At 40.5% G+C, this 13,408-nt stretch overlaps 1 protein-coding gene across 1 annotated transcript in view; it reads left to right on the top strand.

Moving 5' to 3' along the window:
- The first annotated feature begins 7,122 nt into the window (after positions 1-7,122).
- The window catches only part of si:dkey-288a3.2 (protein phosphatase 1 regulatory subunit 37), a 194,407-nt gene continuing 188,121 nt past the window's right edge, over positions 7,123-13,408 (top strand). Inside the window, exon 1 of the mRNA XM_052018643.1 lies at positions 7,123-7,339. Coding sequence (XP_051874603.1) covers positions 7,123-7,339 — 217 coding nt within the window. The remainder of the gene's footprint in view (positions 7,340-13,408) is intronic.

Genomic DNA, 13,408 nt, shown 5'->3' with positions numbered 1-13,408 from the left:
GTGGATGAATATATGGCTGAGAAATTGGTGCAGGGGGCAGGGTTTCAGATTTGTGGATCATTGGGATCTCTTCTGGGGAAGGTACGACCTGTACAAAAGGGATGGCTTACACCTGAACTGGAGGAGGACCAATATCCTTGTGGGCAGGTTTGCTGGAACTGTTGCGGAGGGTTTAAACTAGTTTGGCAGGGATGGGAACCCAAGCGATAGGTCAGAGGATGGGGTAGTTGGTGTACAGATTGATGCAGCATGTAGAGAGACTGTGATGAAGGATAGGCAATTGATGGGGCAAAACTGCAGTCAGTTGGATGGGTTGAAGTGTTTCTATTTTAATGCAAGAAGTATCAGGAACAAGGGTGATGAACTTAGAGCATGGGTCAGTACATGGAACTATGATGTTGTGGCCAATACAGACACTTGGCTATCACAAGGGCAGGAATGGCTATTGGGGTTCTGGGGTTTAGGTGTTTCAAAAGGGACAGGGAGGGACGTAAAAGAGGCGGGGGAGTAGCATTGCTAATCAGGGACAGTGTCACAGCTGCAGAAAGGGAAGACCTCCTGGAGGGATCATCTACTGCATTTGTGTGGGTGGAGGTCAGAAACAGGAAGGGAGCAATCACTCTATTGGGAGTATTCTATCGACCCCCCCCCCCCCCCAACAGCAACAGAGACACTGAGGAACAGATTGGGAGGCAGATTTTGGGAAAGTGCAAAAATAACAGGGTTGTTGTCATGGGTGACTTCAACTTCCCTTATATTGATTAGCACCTCCTTAGTGCAAAAGGTTTGGATGGGATGGAATTTGTTAGGTGTGTCCAGGAATGATTTCTGACACAATATGTAGACAGGCTGACTAGAGGAGAGGCCATTCTGGATCTGGTACTAGGCAATGAACCTGGTCAGGTGTCAGATCTCTTGGTGGGTGAGCATTTCGGAGACAGTGAGCATAACTCCCTGACCTTTACCCTTGCCTTGGAGAGGGATAGGAGCAGACGGTATGGGAAAGTATTTAATTGGGGGAGGGGGAATTATGGTGCTATTAGGCAGGAACTTGGGAGTGTAAATCGGGAGCAGATGTACTCAGGGAAATGCACAATGGAAATGTGGAGGTTGTTTAGAGATCACTTGCAGGGGGTTCTGGATAGGTTTGTTCCTACTTGTCCCTGGGTTTGTCACAAGTTGATAGGGTTGTTAAGAAGGCGTATGGCGTGTTGGCCTTCATTAGTCAGGGCACTGAGCTCAGGAGCCGCCAGGTAATGTTGCAGCTCTATAAAACCCTGGTTACACTTAGAATATTGTGTTCAGTTCTGGTCACCTCACCATAGGAAGGATGTGGAAGCTTTAGAAAGTGTGCAGAGGAGATTTACCAGGATGCTGACTGGATTGGAGAGCATGTCTTATGAGGTTAAGTTGAGCGAGCTAGGGCTTTTCTCTTTGGAGCAAAGGAGGATGAGAGATGACCTGATAGAAGTGTACAAGATGATAAGAGACATAGATCGAGCGGACAGCCAGAGACTTTTTCCCAGAGCGGAAATAGCTAACACAATGGGGCATAATTTTAAGGTGACTGGAGGAAGGTACGGGGGGGATATCAGAGGTAAGTTTTTTACACAGAGAGTGGTGGGTGCATGGAATGCGCTGCCAGGGGTGCTGGTAGAGGCAGATACATTAGGGAAATTTAAGAGACTCTTAGATTGGCATATGAATGATAGAGAAATGGAGGGGTATGTGGGAGGAAATGGTTAGATTGATCTTAGAGTAGGTTAAAAGGTCAGCACAACATTGTGGGCCAAGGGGCCTATACTGTACTGTAATGTTCTATGTTCTAAGTCAGGCAGCATCTGTGGAAAGAGGAACAGAGTTAACATTTCAGGTCAACGACTCTGTAGCAGAGCTGGGTAAGAAAGAAAGTAAAGTTAGTTTTAAGTTAGAGAGAAGGTGGGGTGGGGGTGGGTAGAACAGAAGGTAAGTTTCTGGTAGGTTAAATTCAGAATTGCAGTAGGTGTAGCTTGTTCTGTGGTAGGCAATCCATTTGTAATATTGGCTCTGTTTTTCTCCATCCACTAGCATAGCCTGAACTACCTGGCATTCCTTACCAGCACCCTATCAACGATATTCTCTTTGTAAACCCTTCTGTCTACCCCTTTGTCCTATCCATCACTTCCCTCACCTTCCCTGTAGCTTGAAACTAATCTGTTTGTTCCCTTTCCCTGTTCTGACGAAGGGTCTTCGACCTGAAGTGTTAACTCTTTTTCCACAGATGCTGTCTACCCTGCTGTGTGTTTCCAGCATTTTCAGTTGTTATTTCAGACTTCCAGCATCTGCAAGTTTTATTTTTACTTCCATGGACAGATAAGATTGGTAGTTGGCAATTGGGTTATTATTGTCACATGTACCGAGATACAGTGAAAAGCTTTTACTTGCGTGCCATTCAGTCAGATCATGCCATACATAAGTACATTGTGGTAGTACAAAGAAAAAAAAGCAGAATACAGATTATAGTCTTACAGTTACGGAGAAAGTGCAGTGCAGGTAGACAGATAAAGTGCAAGGGTCATGGTGAGGTAAACTGAGAGATTTGTGATCATGTTTCTTTGCCATGTACAGCTGTGGAGGCCCAATCATTGGGGGCGTTTAAGGAGGAGATAGGTAGGTATCAAATTAGTCAAGGCATCAAAGGATACGGGGACAAGGCCGGAAACTGGGGCTAGGTAGGAATAGTTTTTAGTGTAGCTCATGGAGCAGACTCGATGGGCTGAATGGCTTACTTCTGCTCCTTTGTCTTGTGATCTTGTCTTGAGATCTTGTGAGACCAAGAGTTCATCTTTAGCATATAAGAGGTCCATTCAAGAGTCTTATAAACATGAGATAGAAGCTGTCCTTGACCCTGTGGTCTGTGTTCTCAAGCTTTTGTACCTTCTGCCCAATGGGAGAGGGGAGAAGACAGAATAACCAGGGTGGAAGGGGTCCTTGATTATGTTGGCTGCTTTCCCGAGGCAGTGGAAAGTGCAAGCAGAGTCAATGGAATGAAGGCTGGTTTGCATTTTGGACTGGGCCATGTTCCCAGTCTATGGACTCCTGAGGCTAGAATAGGAAGAGAGCAGAGATCCTGGAGATTTGTCAGTTTTGTTGCGATTACAGAAGTAGGAAGAGGTGAAGCCACAGAGGGGTTTAGAAAGTAACAATGACAGAACCAGATTCTAGTAGATCCTGACAATTTGAAAAAAGTTAAGATAAGAAATAAGATATCTTTATTAGTCACATGTACATCGAAACACACAGTGAAATGCATTTTTTGTGTAGAGTGTTCTGGGGACAGCCCACAAGTGTTGCCATGTTTCCGGCACCAACATAGCATGCCCACAATTTCCGTACATCTTTGGAGTGTGGGAGGAAACTGGAGCACCTGGAGGAAACCCATGCAATCATGGGAGAACGTACAAACTCCTTACAGACAGCAGCGGGAATTGAACCCCGGTCGCTGGCGCTGTAATAGCATTATGCTAACCGCTTCGTAGGTCAGATAGCATAGACCTGAAAATATTAACTCTGTTTCTCTTTCCATAGATGCTGCCTGACCTGCTGTGTGTTTCCAGCATGTTCTGTTTTTTATTTATTCTAATATCCAGGGAATTTAAATCAGGTTTAACAACATTAAACAGTAGGATAACACTGAAAAATTATGGTACATACAACAAGCTGAAAATTAAAATCTATCTTGTATATCAAGTTCTTCTGTGTATCACCCACGTGCAGTAAAGTCTCACATGGTACACGATAAATAAATATTATTAAAATGCTTGAACATTCAAAGCAAGATTCTTTCTTTAGCAGTTGACATTAATTTAAGTTTTAGGTCACATACCATTGTTGCTTTATATAAACACTGAAATTAAGATAGATGGAATGATCCACCTGGATGCCATGCAAGCAAAAGTTTTTTGACTGTATCTCTGTACACATGATAATAATAAATCAATTCCACCTCCCAAGGTTAATTTTCTTCAATCTTTTTCTCTTCCCACTTTCTTCTCCTCACTTGGACCCCTAAATTTCTACAAATACTGGGAACCTGCAAATCGCTTGTCCCCAACATTGCGACTTTGAATGAGCCAGATGGAGAACAGAGCTGCAGATGTAACAGGCCTTTACTCAGCACAAGCAGACATTCAGGAGGAGACCTGGTGGAAGAACCTCCCTGGTAGAATCTCTCAGTAGAATCCCTCGAAACTCAATGTACAGCGAGATTTTATAGTCTATAAGCACAATGATAACAACAGGTGATTAAATACAGTTTGAACATTTATAATTACACAGTTTAGTTCAATCTTCTGGGTGTACACAAGTGGTTCCATAGAATCTAACACCTGACAGATAATGGTCCACTGTTGTTTGTCATCTATATTAATGATTTGGATGAGAATGTAGTTGCAATGGTTAGTAAGTTTGCAGATGACTCCAAAACTGGTGTTATGATGGAGAGGAAAGAAGGTGATCTCAGATTACAACAAGATGCAGATCAGCTAAGAAAGTGGGCCAAGGAATGGCAGATGCAATTTAATTCGGACAAGTGCGAAATGTTACATTTTGTTAAGTTAAACCAGAGCAGGGCTTACACAGCAAATGGCAGGGCCCTGGAGAGTGTTGAAGAACAGAGAGACGAACGGATACAAGTATATAGTTCCCTGAAAGTGGCATTGCTGATGGACAGGGTGGTGAAGAAGGTGTTTGGCATGCTTGCCTTCATCACTCAGGGCACTGAGTACAAGAGTTGGGTCATCATGTTACAATTGTACAAGTCATTGGTGAGACCATATTTAGAGCATTGTGTGCAATTCTGGTTGTCTAGCTATACGAAGGATGTTATTAAACTGGAAAGGGTGCAGAAACAATTCACAAGGATGTTACTGGGATTGGAGGGCTCGAGTTATAAGGATAGACGGGATAGGCTGGGACCTTTTTCTCCTGGAGCATAGGAGGCTGAGTGGTGACCTTATCGAGGTATATAAAGTCAAAGGGGGGGGGGGCATAGATAAGGTGAATGGTCACAGTCTTTCTCCTCAGGGTAGGGGAGACTAAAACTAGAGGGCCTAGATTTAAGGTGAGAGGGAAAGACTTAAAGGGGACCTGAGGGACAACTTTTTCACACAGAGGGTGGTGAGTATGCAGAACAAGCTGCAAGAGGAAGTGGTAGACGTGGGTACAAAAACAATGTTTAAAAGACATTTGAACAGGTACATGGATAGGAAATATTTAGAGTGATAAGGACCAAACTTAGGCAATTGGGACTAGCTCAGGTAGGCAACTTGGTTTGCATGGATGAATTGGGCCAAAGGGTCTGTTTCCATGCTGTATAACTCTATGACTTGAATTACATGCTTACAAAGGGAGCACATCTCAACTGAGAAGAATCTCTGAATATTCAAACACCTTTGTTGCAACAAAACAATTTGCATGGATGGTTTAAAAGCTTTTGAGCACAAAACCCCAGACACTCAAAATCCACTTCTTTTATCACAGTATTGAGGAATGGCTCTTTTTACAGACAATGGTGTTTATTCATTCAGCTATCCTTGTCCTTATTTGATGACTGGTTCTTGTTTGTATTAATGGCTCCTATTATCTTACACTTTATACTTCCTGACTATGTCTGCTTCTCCCTGACACCTATGGTCATTGTCCAGAATTGAGCAAAGGCAATGGGCTTGGTAGTCTAACTGATGGTACAAAACATCTAAGCAGAATTTACCTTTATTAGACAGACCAGGGGAATGGAACACTAAACGGAATCCATTAATGCCTATAGTTCCTGTCGCAGGAGAAAATTGGAAAGGAGGATTCACAAAATATAAATTAATTATGGATCTTTCAGATCAATATTATATCCTTAAGATACAGATGGATTTACAGCTCAATAGTTTTGGATAAAATTTCATGAACCAATTCACACTGGGGATAAATCCATAAAATTCAGTGTCATTTGGTCACAAGAGACAGAGTTATTGACAATGTAGTTAAATATTTATTTTATTGAAAACTGTAAGTTTCCCCAAAAGAATACAAGGAAAACAAAATATGAAGCTACAATACACAACTTAGGAGAAGAAGTGGGACATTGGTGTCGCAAGCCTGCACCACCATTTAATAAAATCATGGCTGATTTGAGAGTAAGCTCAACTCTGCAGTCCTGTCTGCTCATGGTAACCTTTCACTCACTTGCTTATCAAGTATCTTTCTACCTCCGTCATAAAAGTATTCAAAGACTCTGCCTGCACCACCCTTCAAGGAAGAGAATTCCAAAAACTCATAACCTTTGTGTGAAAAAATTTCACCTCATCTCTGACCCAAATATTGTTAAACAGACGTCTGGTTCTAGATTATCCCACAAGAGGAAACATAGTTTCCCTTTCACAAAAAACCATGTTGACTTTGCTTGATTATCTTTTCTTTGCTCAGTTCCCTGCACTATCATATTTAATACTAGTGTAGTGGCTGCTACTACGATGTGAAAACAAGACACTAGTCGATGGGTTTCAGAACAAGAACTGGTTTATTTTCCCGCATTGCGCGGGCCTTTTAAGAGAGACTGTTCCCGTCCACCGAAAACGGAAATGACGTATACGCTACGCCATCAAACCTTTCCTGTGCGCGGGTTCTCCCTGTCGCTCGGGGAAGACGAAGGCCCAATGCCATCTTGGGCCTCGCCGCTCTGACAACGTGCGACCTGACCACCGAGCTGGTTCGCTTGCTCGGACGGTGAGTCGCTACACTGGCCTCTAACATGTTCCTTTTGACAGATGTTAGCCAACTAGCCTCTGATCTCCTACTTTCTGTCTCTCTCCCCTTTTGAATAATGTAGTCACATTTGCTGTTTTCCAGTCTAATGGAACCTTGACCAAATCTATGGAATTTTGGAAAATTTTGGAGCATCATCTATTTCGCTCGCCACTTCTTTGAGACACTAGGATGAAGTTCCCCAAATAAAGGGGGAATTCTGTAGCTTCACAGACAAGTAGATTCACTTTCTTCAGATTGATATTAAATTATTAAACAGCAGTAAGGATATCGCATGGACAGTTCTGTGAAACTAGAGAATGCTTGATTGTGTTTTGACATCAGCCTATGAACAATGAAATGAGCGCAACAGAAAATGTCTACACTGGAGAGCTGCAGGCCCCTGCACCTTTTGACAGTATGGGTGTCAAAGATGACTGCACTGGACAGCAGGAGATGAGCCCATATGGCACGTGGAAAATTAAATCAAAAAAACGAGTCTCTTTCCCTTTGGGGGAACAGATTGTCTCAGGGTCAGCAGAGCCTTGGAATCCATGGAAAGCTGGTAAGTGCAGCACACTATGTAGTGAGGTTTCAACTAAATATCCTTTACCAAACACTTCTGTTTATAGCAAAAGGAATTCTAATCCCCAACAACTTGCATTTACATAGCATCTTTAATGTAAAAAATTATCTAAGGCACTTTGAAAGATCATCATTTTAAAATTGTAAAGCAATTATAATGGTGTCACAAATTCAGCACATAGCTCTTCATGGTAGAGAATGACATTATAGTACCAAAATGAATGCTGCACTGCTGAATATGTTATCTCATGGATGAAATGCTAAACTGCTAAATCTGTATGCTCTCTCAGGTGGATGGAAAAGATCTCATGACGTGTTTTAATGTACAGGATTCTTCTCCTAAAATCCTGGCTGTGCCTGGGACCTTGCTGTGCACAAATTATATCTGTAACTATGGACCAAGAGTACTAAGTGGTCTGCAAACCACTTTCAGAGGTTGGTCATGGAAAGTTTCATGTAATTTCTAGTTCTTTATTAAAAAAATTGCTGTAATATACAGGATTATTGCAGGAAAGTAAGGATAATCTGTTTTTCAGTGAAGCTTAAATCAATTACCAAAATCATAAATATATTGGAGACCAGACATATCAAGACCAGATCCAGAATATGTTCATTCTAAAATGTTAAACTTAAAATGAACAAATAATTCATTGTAATTGCTGCCGCAGTGTTGTGTTAATATATTGATTAGTTTGTTTGCTTTGGACATTTGAGATAGAACGGCCATTGTGATTGATTATTAGATAACAATGCAGAATCACAGAGCAAACACAAGCTAGAAAAATTGGAGATTAGACAGTCAGAACTTGGAATGTCAATGACAATTATATTTGTGTTGAGTAACCTCAATCACCAATGTTTAGCTTTTAACTTTATGGTTTGTGGTTCCATGAAAAAATTACCAGCTGCTTGAGAGACAACTAAATATTTCCTGGCAATAAATGACTCTTCTCTGCCTATGATTTATCTGCCCAGAGTAAGAATTTGAAGTGTAGCTTCTTTGGCATCAGCCTCAATTAATATGCTAGTGTTAGGTTAAATATATACACTGGGGACCAGTACTATTTGCTGCTGTACAATGGGGAGCCAATTCAATACAAACTTAAAATATTATATTACAACTAGCATCCAAGCCTCCTAATTGTACTCAGTTTGCCCATCTCTGACAACACATATTAGTTGCTCAATTGTGATTCAAGCCCACTGAATATATACTGATAACTATTTTATGGCAAAGTCACTAACAGAATTTGAGCACCTACTACTTGTCTATCTCTGTCATCTCCAAAAATCTCTTTCTCATCTCTTTATTGATACAAACATACTTCCCGTCAGTTTACCTAGGCCGCAGTATGTTTGATATACATTTTATAAACAACAGAGAACTACTTAAAATTATAGATCATATGTCTGATTGTCCTGCCTGTCTTGAGTGTGACTCATTGTAACCTTTCCTTGTCACTGTCTAGAATGTTTGCAGCAAGCACAATGAGCACCATTGGTTGATTCTTGAATACCCATTGCCTTAAGCCGCTTTGGCTCACTTCAGTAATTTTGAGCTGCTATATATGGGGCCCGGTATTTCATCTGTGACCCCAAAGTTTTGTTTGATTATAATAGAGTGAGAGGAGCAAGCAGCAACCATCCATTACCAGACATGAACAACAGCTGTACTCTTCCCCTTTCCTTTTATTGTGGCATCTTCCAGTACAAGTATCTTAAAGAACTAGACTTTACAATGCCCAGTATGCAATTATTTATATTGGTTGTTCTGTCTTGTTTGCACTTAGTAAAGCTGCAGCATATGCCTGTGCTTACAATGTTCAAGAGAAGCTAAAATACATCATGAGATAAAGGCATTCAGCAGGGAAACATAAGATGCTTGAGCACCTTAGCGAGATTGCAGATATTCCAGTAATTGGAGAGGATAGAAGAACCATAGATAGACCTATTTGATAAGAGGGGGTGGGCATAGAATGAAACACCACCCAAGCTCCAAGAGACATTTCAAACTTAGGAATATTTGCAGAACTGAAACCCAGACTTCAGAGAGAACAGTGCTTTTATTCAACAGAAGTTCCACTTCAATGTCACTTTTTTAGCAATGTAGGCCCAGAAGTTTCCACTGAAAAGCCACGACTTCCATACAAAACTATCAGTTTTTATTATTTTAGCTGTATGGAAGTTTGTATCCCTCTCATGGGCATGAACGAATGCGGAAGTCTCCAACTCATGCATGGCTGGCTGTTGCTGTTGGTTGCACTGTGCCCTTACACTGGTTTTCTTATGGTGATGGACTATAAACTTCCACACTATCCAGCTGTTCGCTGAGCTTGTCTTGCATTAGGCCTGGTACAGGTTGAGAGGCTCCATTCATTTCAATGGAGAGAAAAAGCTGCAAGGGAGAAAGGTATGTGAGAATTAAGCTGATTTTTTTCCTTAAATGTCATTGAGTTAACTTAAATGTATTTAATTGGTTTAAGTGTTTTCTAGTATTTTGTTTTATTCTTATACATATTTTGGAATTTTTTTACAAGGATGTAATGGCACATTTATTTTCAATGGCATTTGTATGTATTTGAATGTGAATGTCAGAGACATTTACAAACATGCAAACTGTTTAGTTTTAACAGCTGGTTCAGCCTGTGACATGGTCTCACCAGTCGTCAAACCAGTTTTATGAACTGACAATCAACAAGTACTGTGCTGGCTGGGCTTTGTCAATCAAGTTGAAGACAACTTCTTTGAGGAAATTTGTTCTGGGGAACCTACTCAAGGTAACTATGGGTTTTTGGGGGTTGGAAAGTCGAGAGAGCAAACTTGGGGCAGCTTTGCAGAGATTTTGGACCATCATTAGTGATCAGAACCATTTTATATTTTTCAGCTCACTTGAGTGGGAAATTAGCAGAACAGGTCTCCACTCTCTTGTGATATGCACTTACTGCATTACATGATCTGTCTGTTTGTCTTTGACAACTGCAGATGGGGTTCTACAGCTAGCCAGGACTCTGACTTGCATATGTTTGCAGCCTTCCTCTTGTTGTGAATAGATATGCTATGACCATAGATATGCTATGACAATAGATATAACGATATTCAAGCCTTTCTCAAAATAGAAGCCAGACTTCCAAGTGACAGCTGTCACAAAGCCACCTGATTTTCCATTGCTGGTGGTCATTTTTCAGGCAAGATTTGGGCAGGCTCCAAAAATTACCCTATAAGGTAAAAGAAAAGATTGGTTCTTTGTGTTGGAAATGAGATGAACTTTATTCTTCCAGATAAACACAATCTTTGGAGTTCTCCACATCAGATAGCCATGGATGCTCAGTTGTTGAGTACAGTCAAAGATAAAACTTTTGGACACTCAAGGGGAACAGAGATGGGGTGCAGGTATGAATTTGACACACAGGATCAACCTTGATTCTATTGAATGGCAGTGTAGGCTTGAATGTCCAGCTTGTATTTCTATGACCTTACCCCAATATGTATGGATACCCCAGTGAGTGTCCACAACAAGCAAGTCTGCAACTGCCGAACTTCATCCCTATCCTTACAATATGGTTCAAGCTTGGAAAATCAATGTCCCAGATTATGTTGGAGTTGATTTCTTCATAGCTCAAGAAAACAGTACAAATAGAATCACACCATCATTACACCTCGAAACACATCCAAAACTGTGTACTCATTGTGACAGGCAATTAATTATTTTGGTACAGGTAAATAGCTCATATAAATATATCCCATTAGAATAATTTTGATTGTTTTATTGTCAAATAACAACATATATCGACAGAATATGAATCTTATCTTTAGTACTCTCTTGCTTTACAAAATATAATGACTAAGTATTTAGACATATGGTAAAACAGTAATATGAGCTGTTGGAAAGCTACACTACACTACTGCGTAACACTGAAAAATTATGAAAAATGTAATGATTTGAAAATTAAAATCTATCTGATGCATCAAGTTCTTCTGTGTATCACCCACATACACTAAACTCTCACTTGGGACCTGATAAATAAATATTATAATGATGCTTGAATATTCAAAGCAAGATTCTTTGCTTTAGCAGTTAGCACTAATTTAAGTTTTAGATCAAGTAGTGCAAAATAATTGTGCAACGGCAGCAAATTATACAAAATCCATACAAAGGATCTTGAGTAAATTGAGAGACATAGCGAGTTCACTAATTGTCCTTTTAGCTGCTACAATCTTCCAGAAAGTCGGCATATAAATCTATCTCTGCTGCTTGCATGTTTTATTGCTGATCTAAGACTGGGCAATCCCTTTACATATTGATTGCTAATTTTCTACAACAATTCTTTCTCCCTTCCTTTCTATTCCTGTGTTGAACCATTGCATTTCTGCATGCTCAGATAACCAGTGGTTACTTTTCGTAACTGAGCCTAGCTGGTGAGTATCAGCAATCTAGCTGTGCAAAGCATCAATGCTGATCATGAACATAAGCTTCCATGTATTTATTTCCAGAATGGGTCACTGGATAGCCATCTAGAGAAAGGATTGTATTCAATTTTAATCATACAGTCATAGGGTCATACAGCAAGAAACTGGCCTTTCAGTTCACCATGTCTATGCCAATCACTATGTATCCTCCTATACTAATCCCCTTTACCAGCACTTTGTCTGTCTCCTCCTATGCACTGACAATTCAACTGTTTGTCCGGATACTTAATAAATATTGACAGAGCACCTGCCTCCACCAATCATTCATGCAGTGTGTTCCAGATTCCCATCACCCTCTGGGTGAAAAGGTTCTTCCTCCAATCCCCTCTAAACCTCTCACCCCTTCCCCTAAACCTTTTAGATACTCTGCTATGGGAAATCCTTTCCTTCTATCTAACCTAACTATGACCCTCTTAATTTTGCATCCCTCTGCCAGGTCCCCCCTTGTCTCCTCCACTCCAGGGAAAGCAAACCCATTCTATCTGGCCTCTCTTCACAACTGAGAAGCTCCATCCCTGGCAACATCCTGGCTAATCTCCTCTACGCCCTCTCCAATGCAATCATGTCCTTCCTGTGGTATGAGACCAGGAACTGGATGCAATACTCCAGCTTTGTCCTAACCAATGTTTTTACCCTCTTCACGTTACTACCATGGAGGAGGAGGTACAGGAGCCTGAATACCCACACTCAACGTCTCAGGAACAGCTCCTTCCCCTCCGCCATCAGATTTCTGAACGGTCCATGAACTCATGAACACTACCTCATTATTCCTCTTTTTCACTATTTATTTATTTTTGTTAGTAATTTTTATGTCTTGCACTGTACTGCTGCCGCAAAACAATAAATTTCACGACATATGTCAGTGATAATAAACCTGATTCTGATTCAAGTATTGTGTTTCACACTCTCTCCATTCTCCCAGTATGTTCTCCCTGCACTGATCACAATAAATCAATTTGGATAAACTGGAGATTAGCTCTTGAGCCTTTCTTGTTCTTATGGCTCAGATACTGAATGGATAGTTTTATGAGTTATCGGGCATAAGAGCCACAACAGATTAAAGGACAGAATACAGCAAGTTTGCTCTGAATCAAACCATTGAAGCAAAAGATCAGGGAATATTTGACAGTGACACTCTGTAACCAAAAGTGGAAGAGAAATTCTGTTCTCCAACATTGACTTCCTTCATTGTCCTTGATGAGTAGTAAGAATTTTCCAGTTCTCACAATTTGAGGAGCATACAGGGATTCAAGACACAGAAACTCTTGACATAAGGCTGAATAGCTTTGGCACTTAAAAGTCTTCCAGTTCTGTGGCATATGAAGCAATTTTAGAGAAAGCATTAAGTCGTTTAGAAATTAAATAATTCAGAAAATTAATCAAAAACCAATTTCCTTAATTTATTCATTTATAAATCTTCATATTTATTAATTTAGTAATGCACTCAAATGAAATCACAAATCAATGTATTAATTGATAAATATGCATATTTGTAAATTAATTTCTAGATTAAAGCAATTCCCACTACATCCCTTTCCCATTATTATCTTTCAGTTATAAGTCTGTCTTTGTTGTAAGACTA

Source organism: Pristis pectinata, chromosome 1 (genome assembly GCF_009764475.1).
Source record: "Pristis pectinata isolate sPriPec2 chromosome 1, sPriPec2.1.pri, whole genome shotgun sequence".
Classification (NCBI taxonomy): Eukaryota; Metazoa; Chordata; class Chondrichthyes; order Rhinopristiformes; family Pristidae; genus Pristis; species Pristis pectinata.
This window is presented reverse-complemented; position numbering and strand designations above follow the sequence as displayed.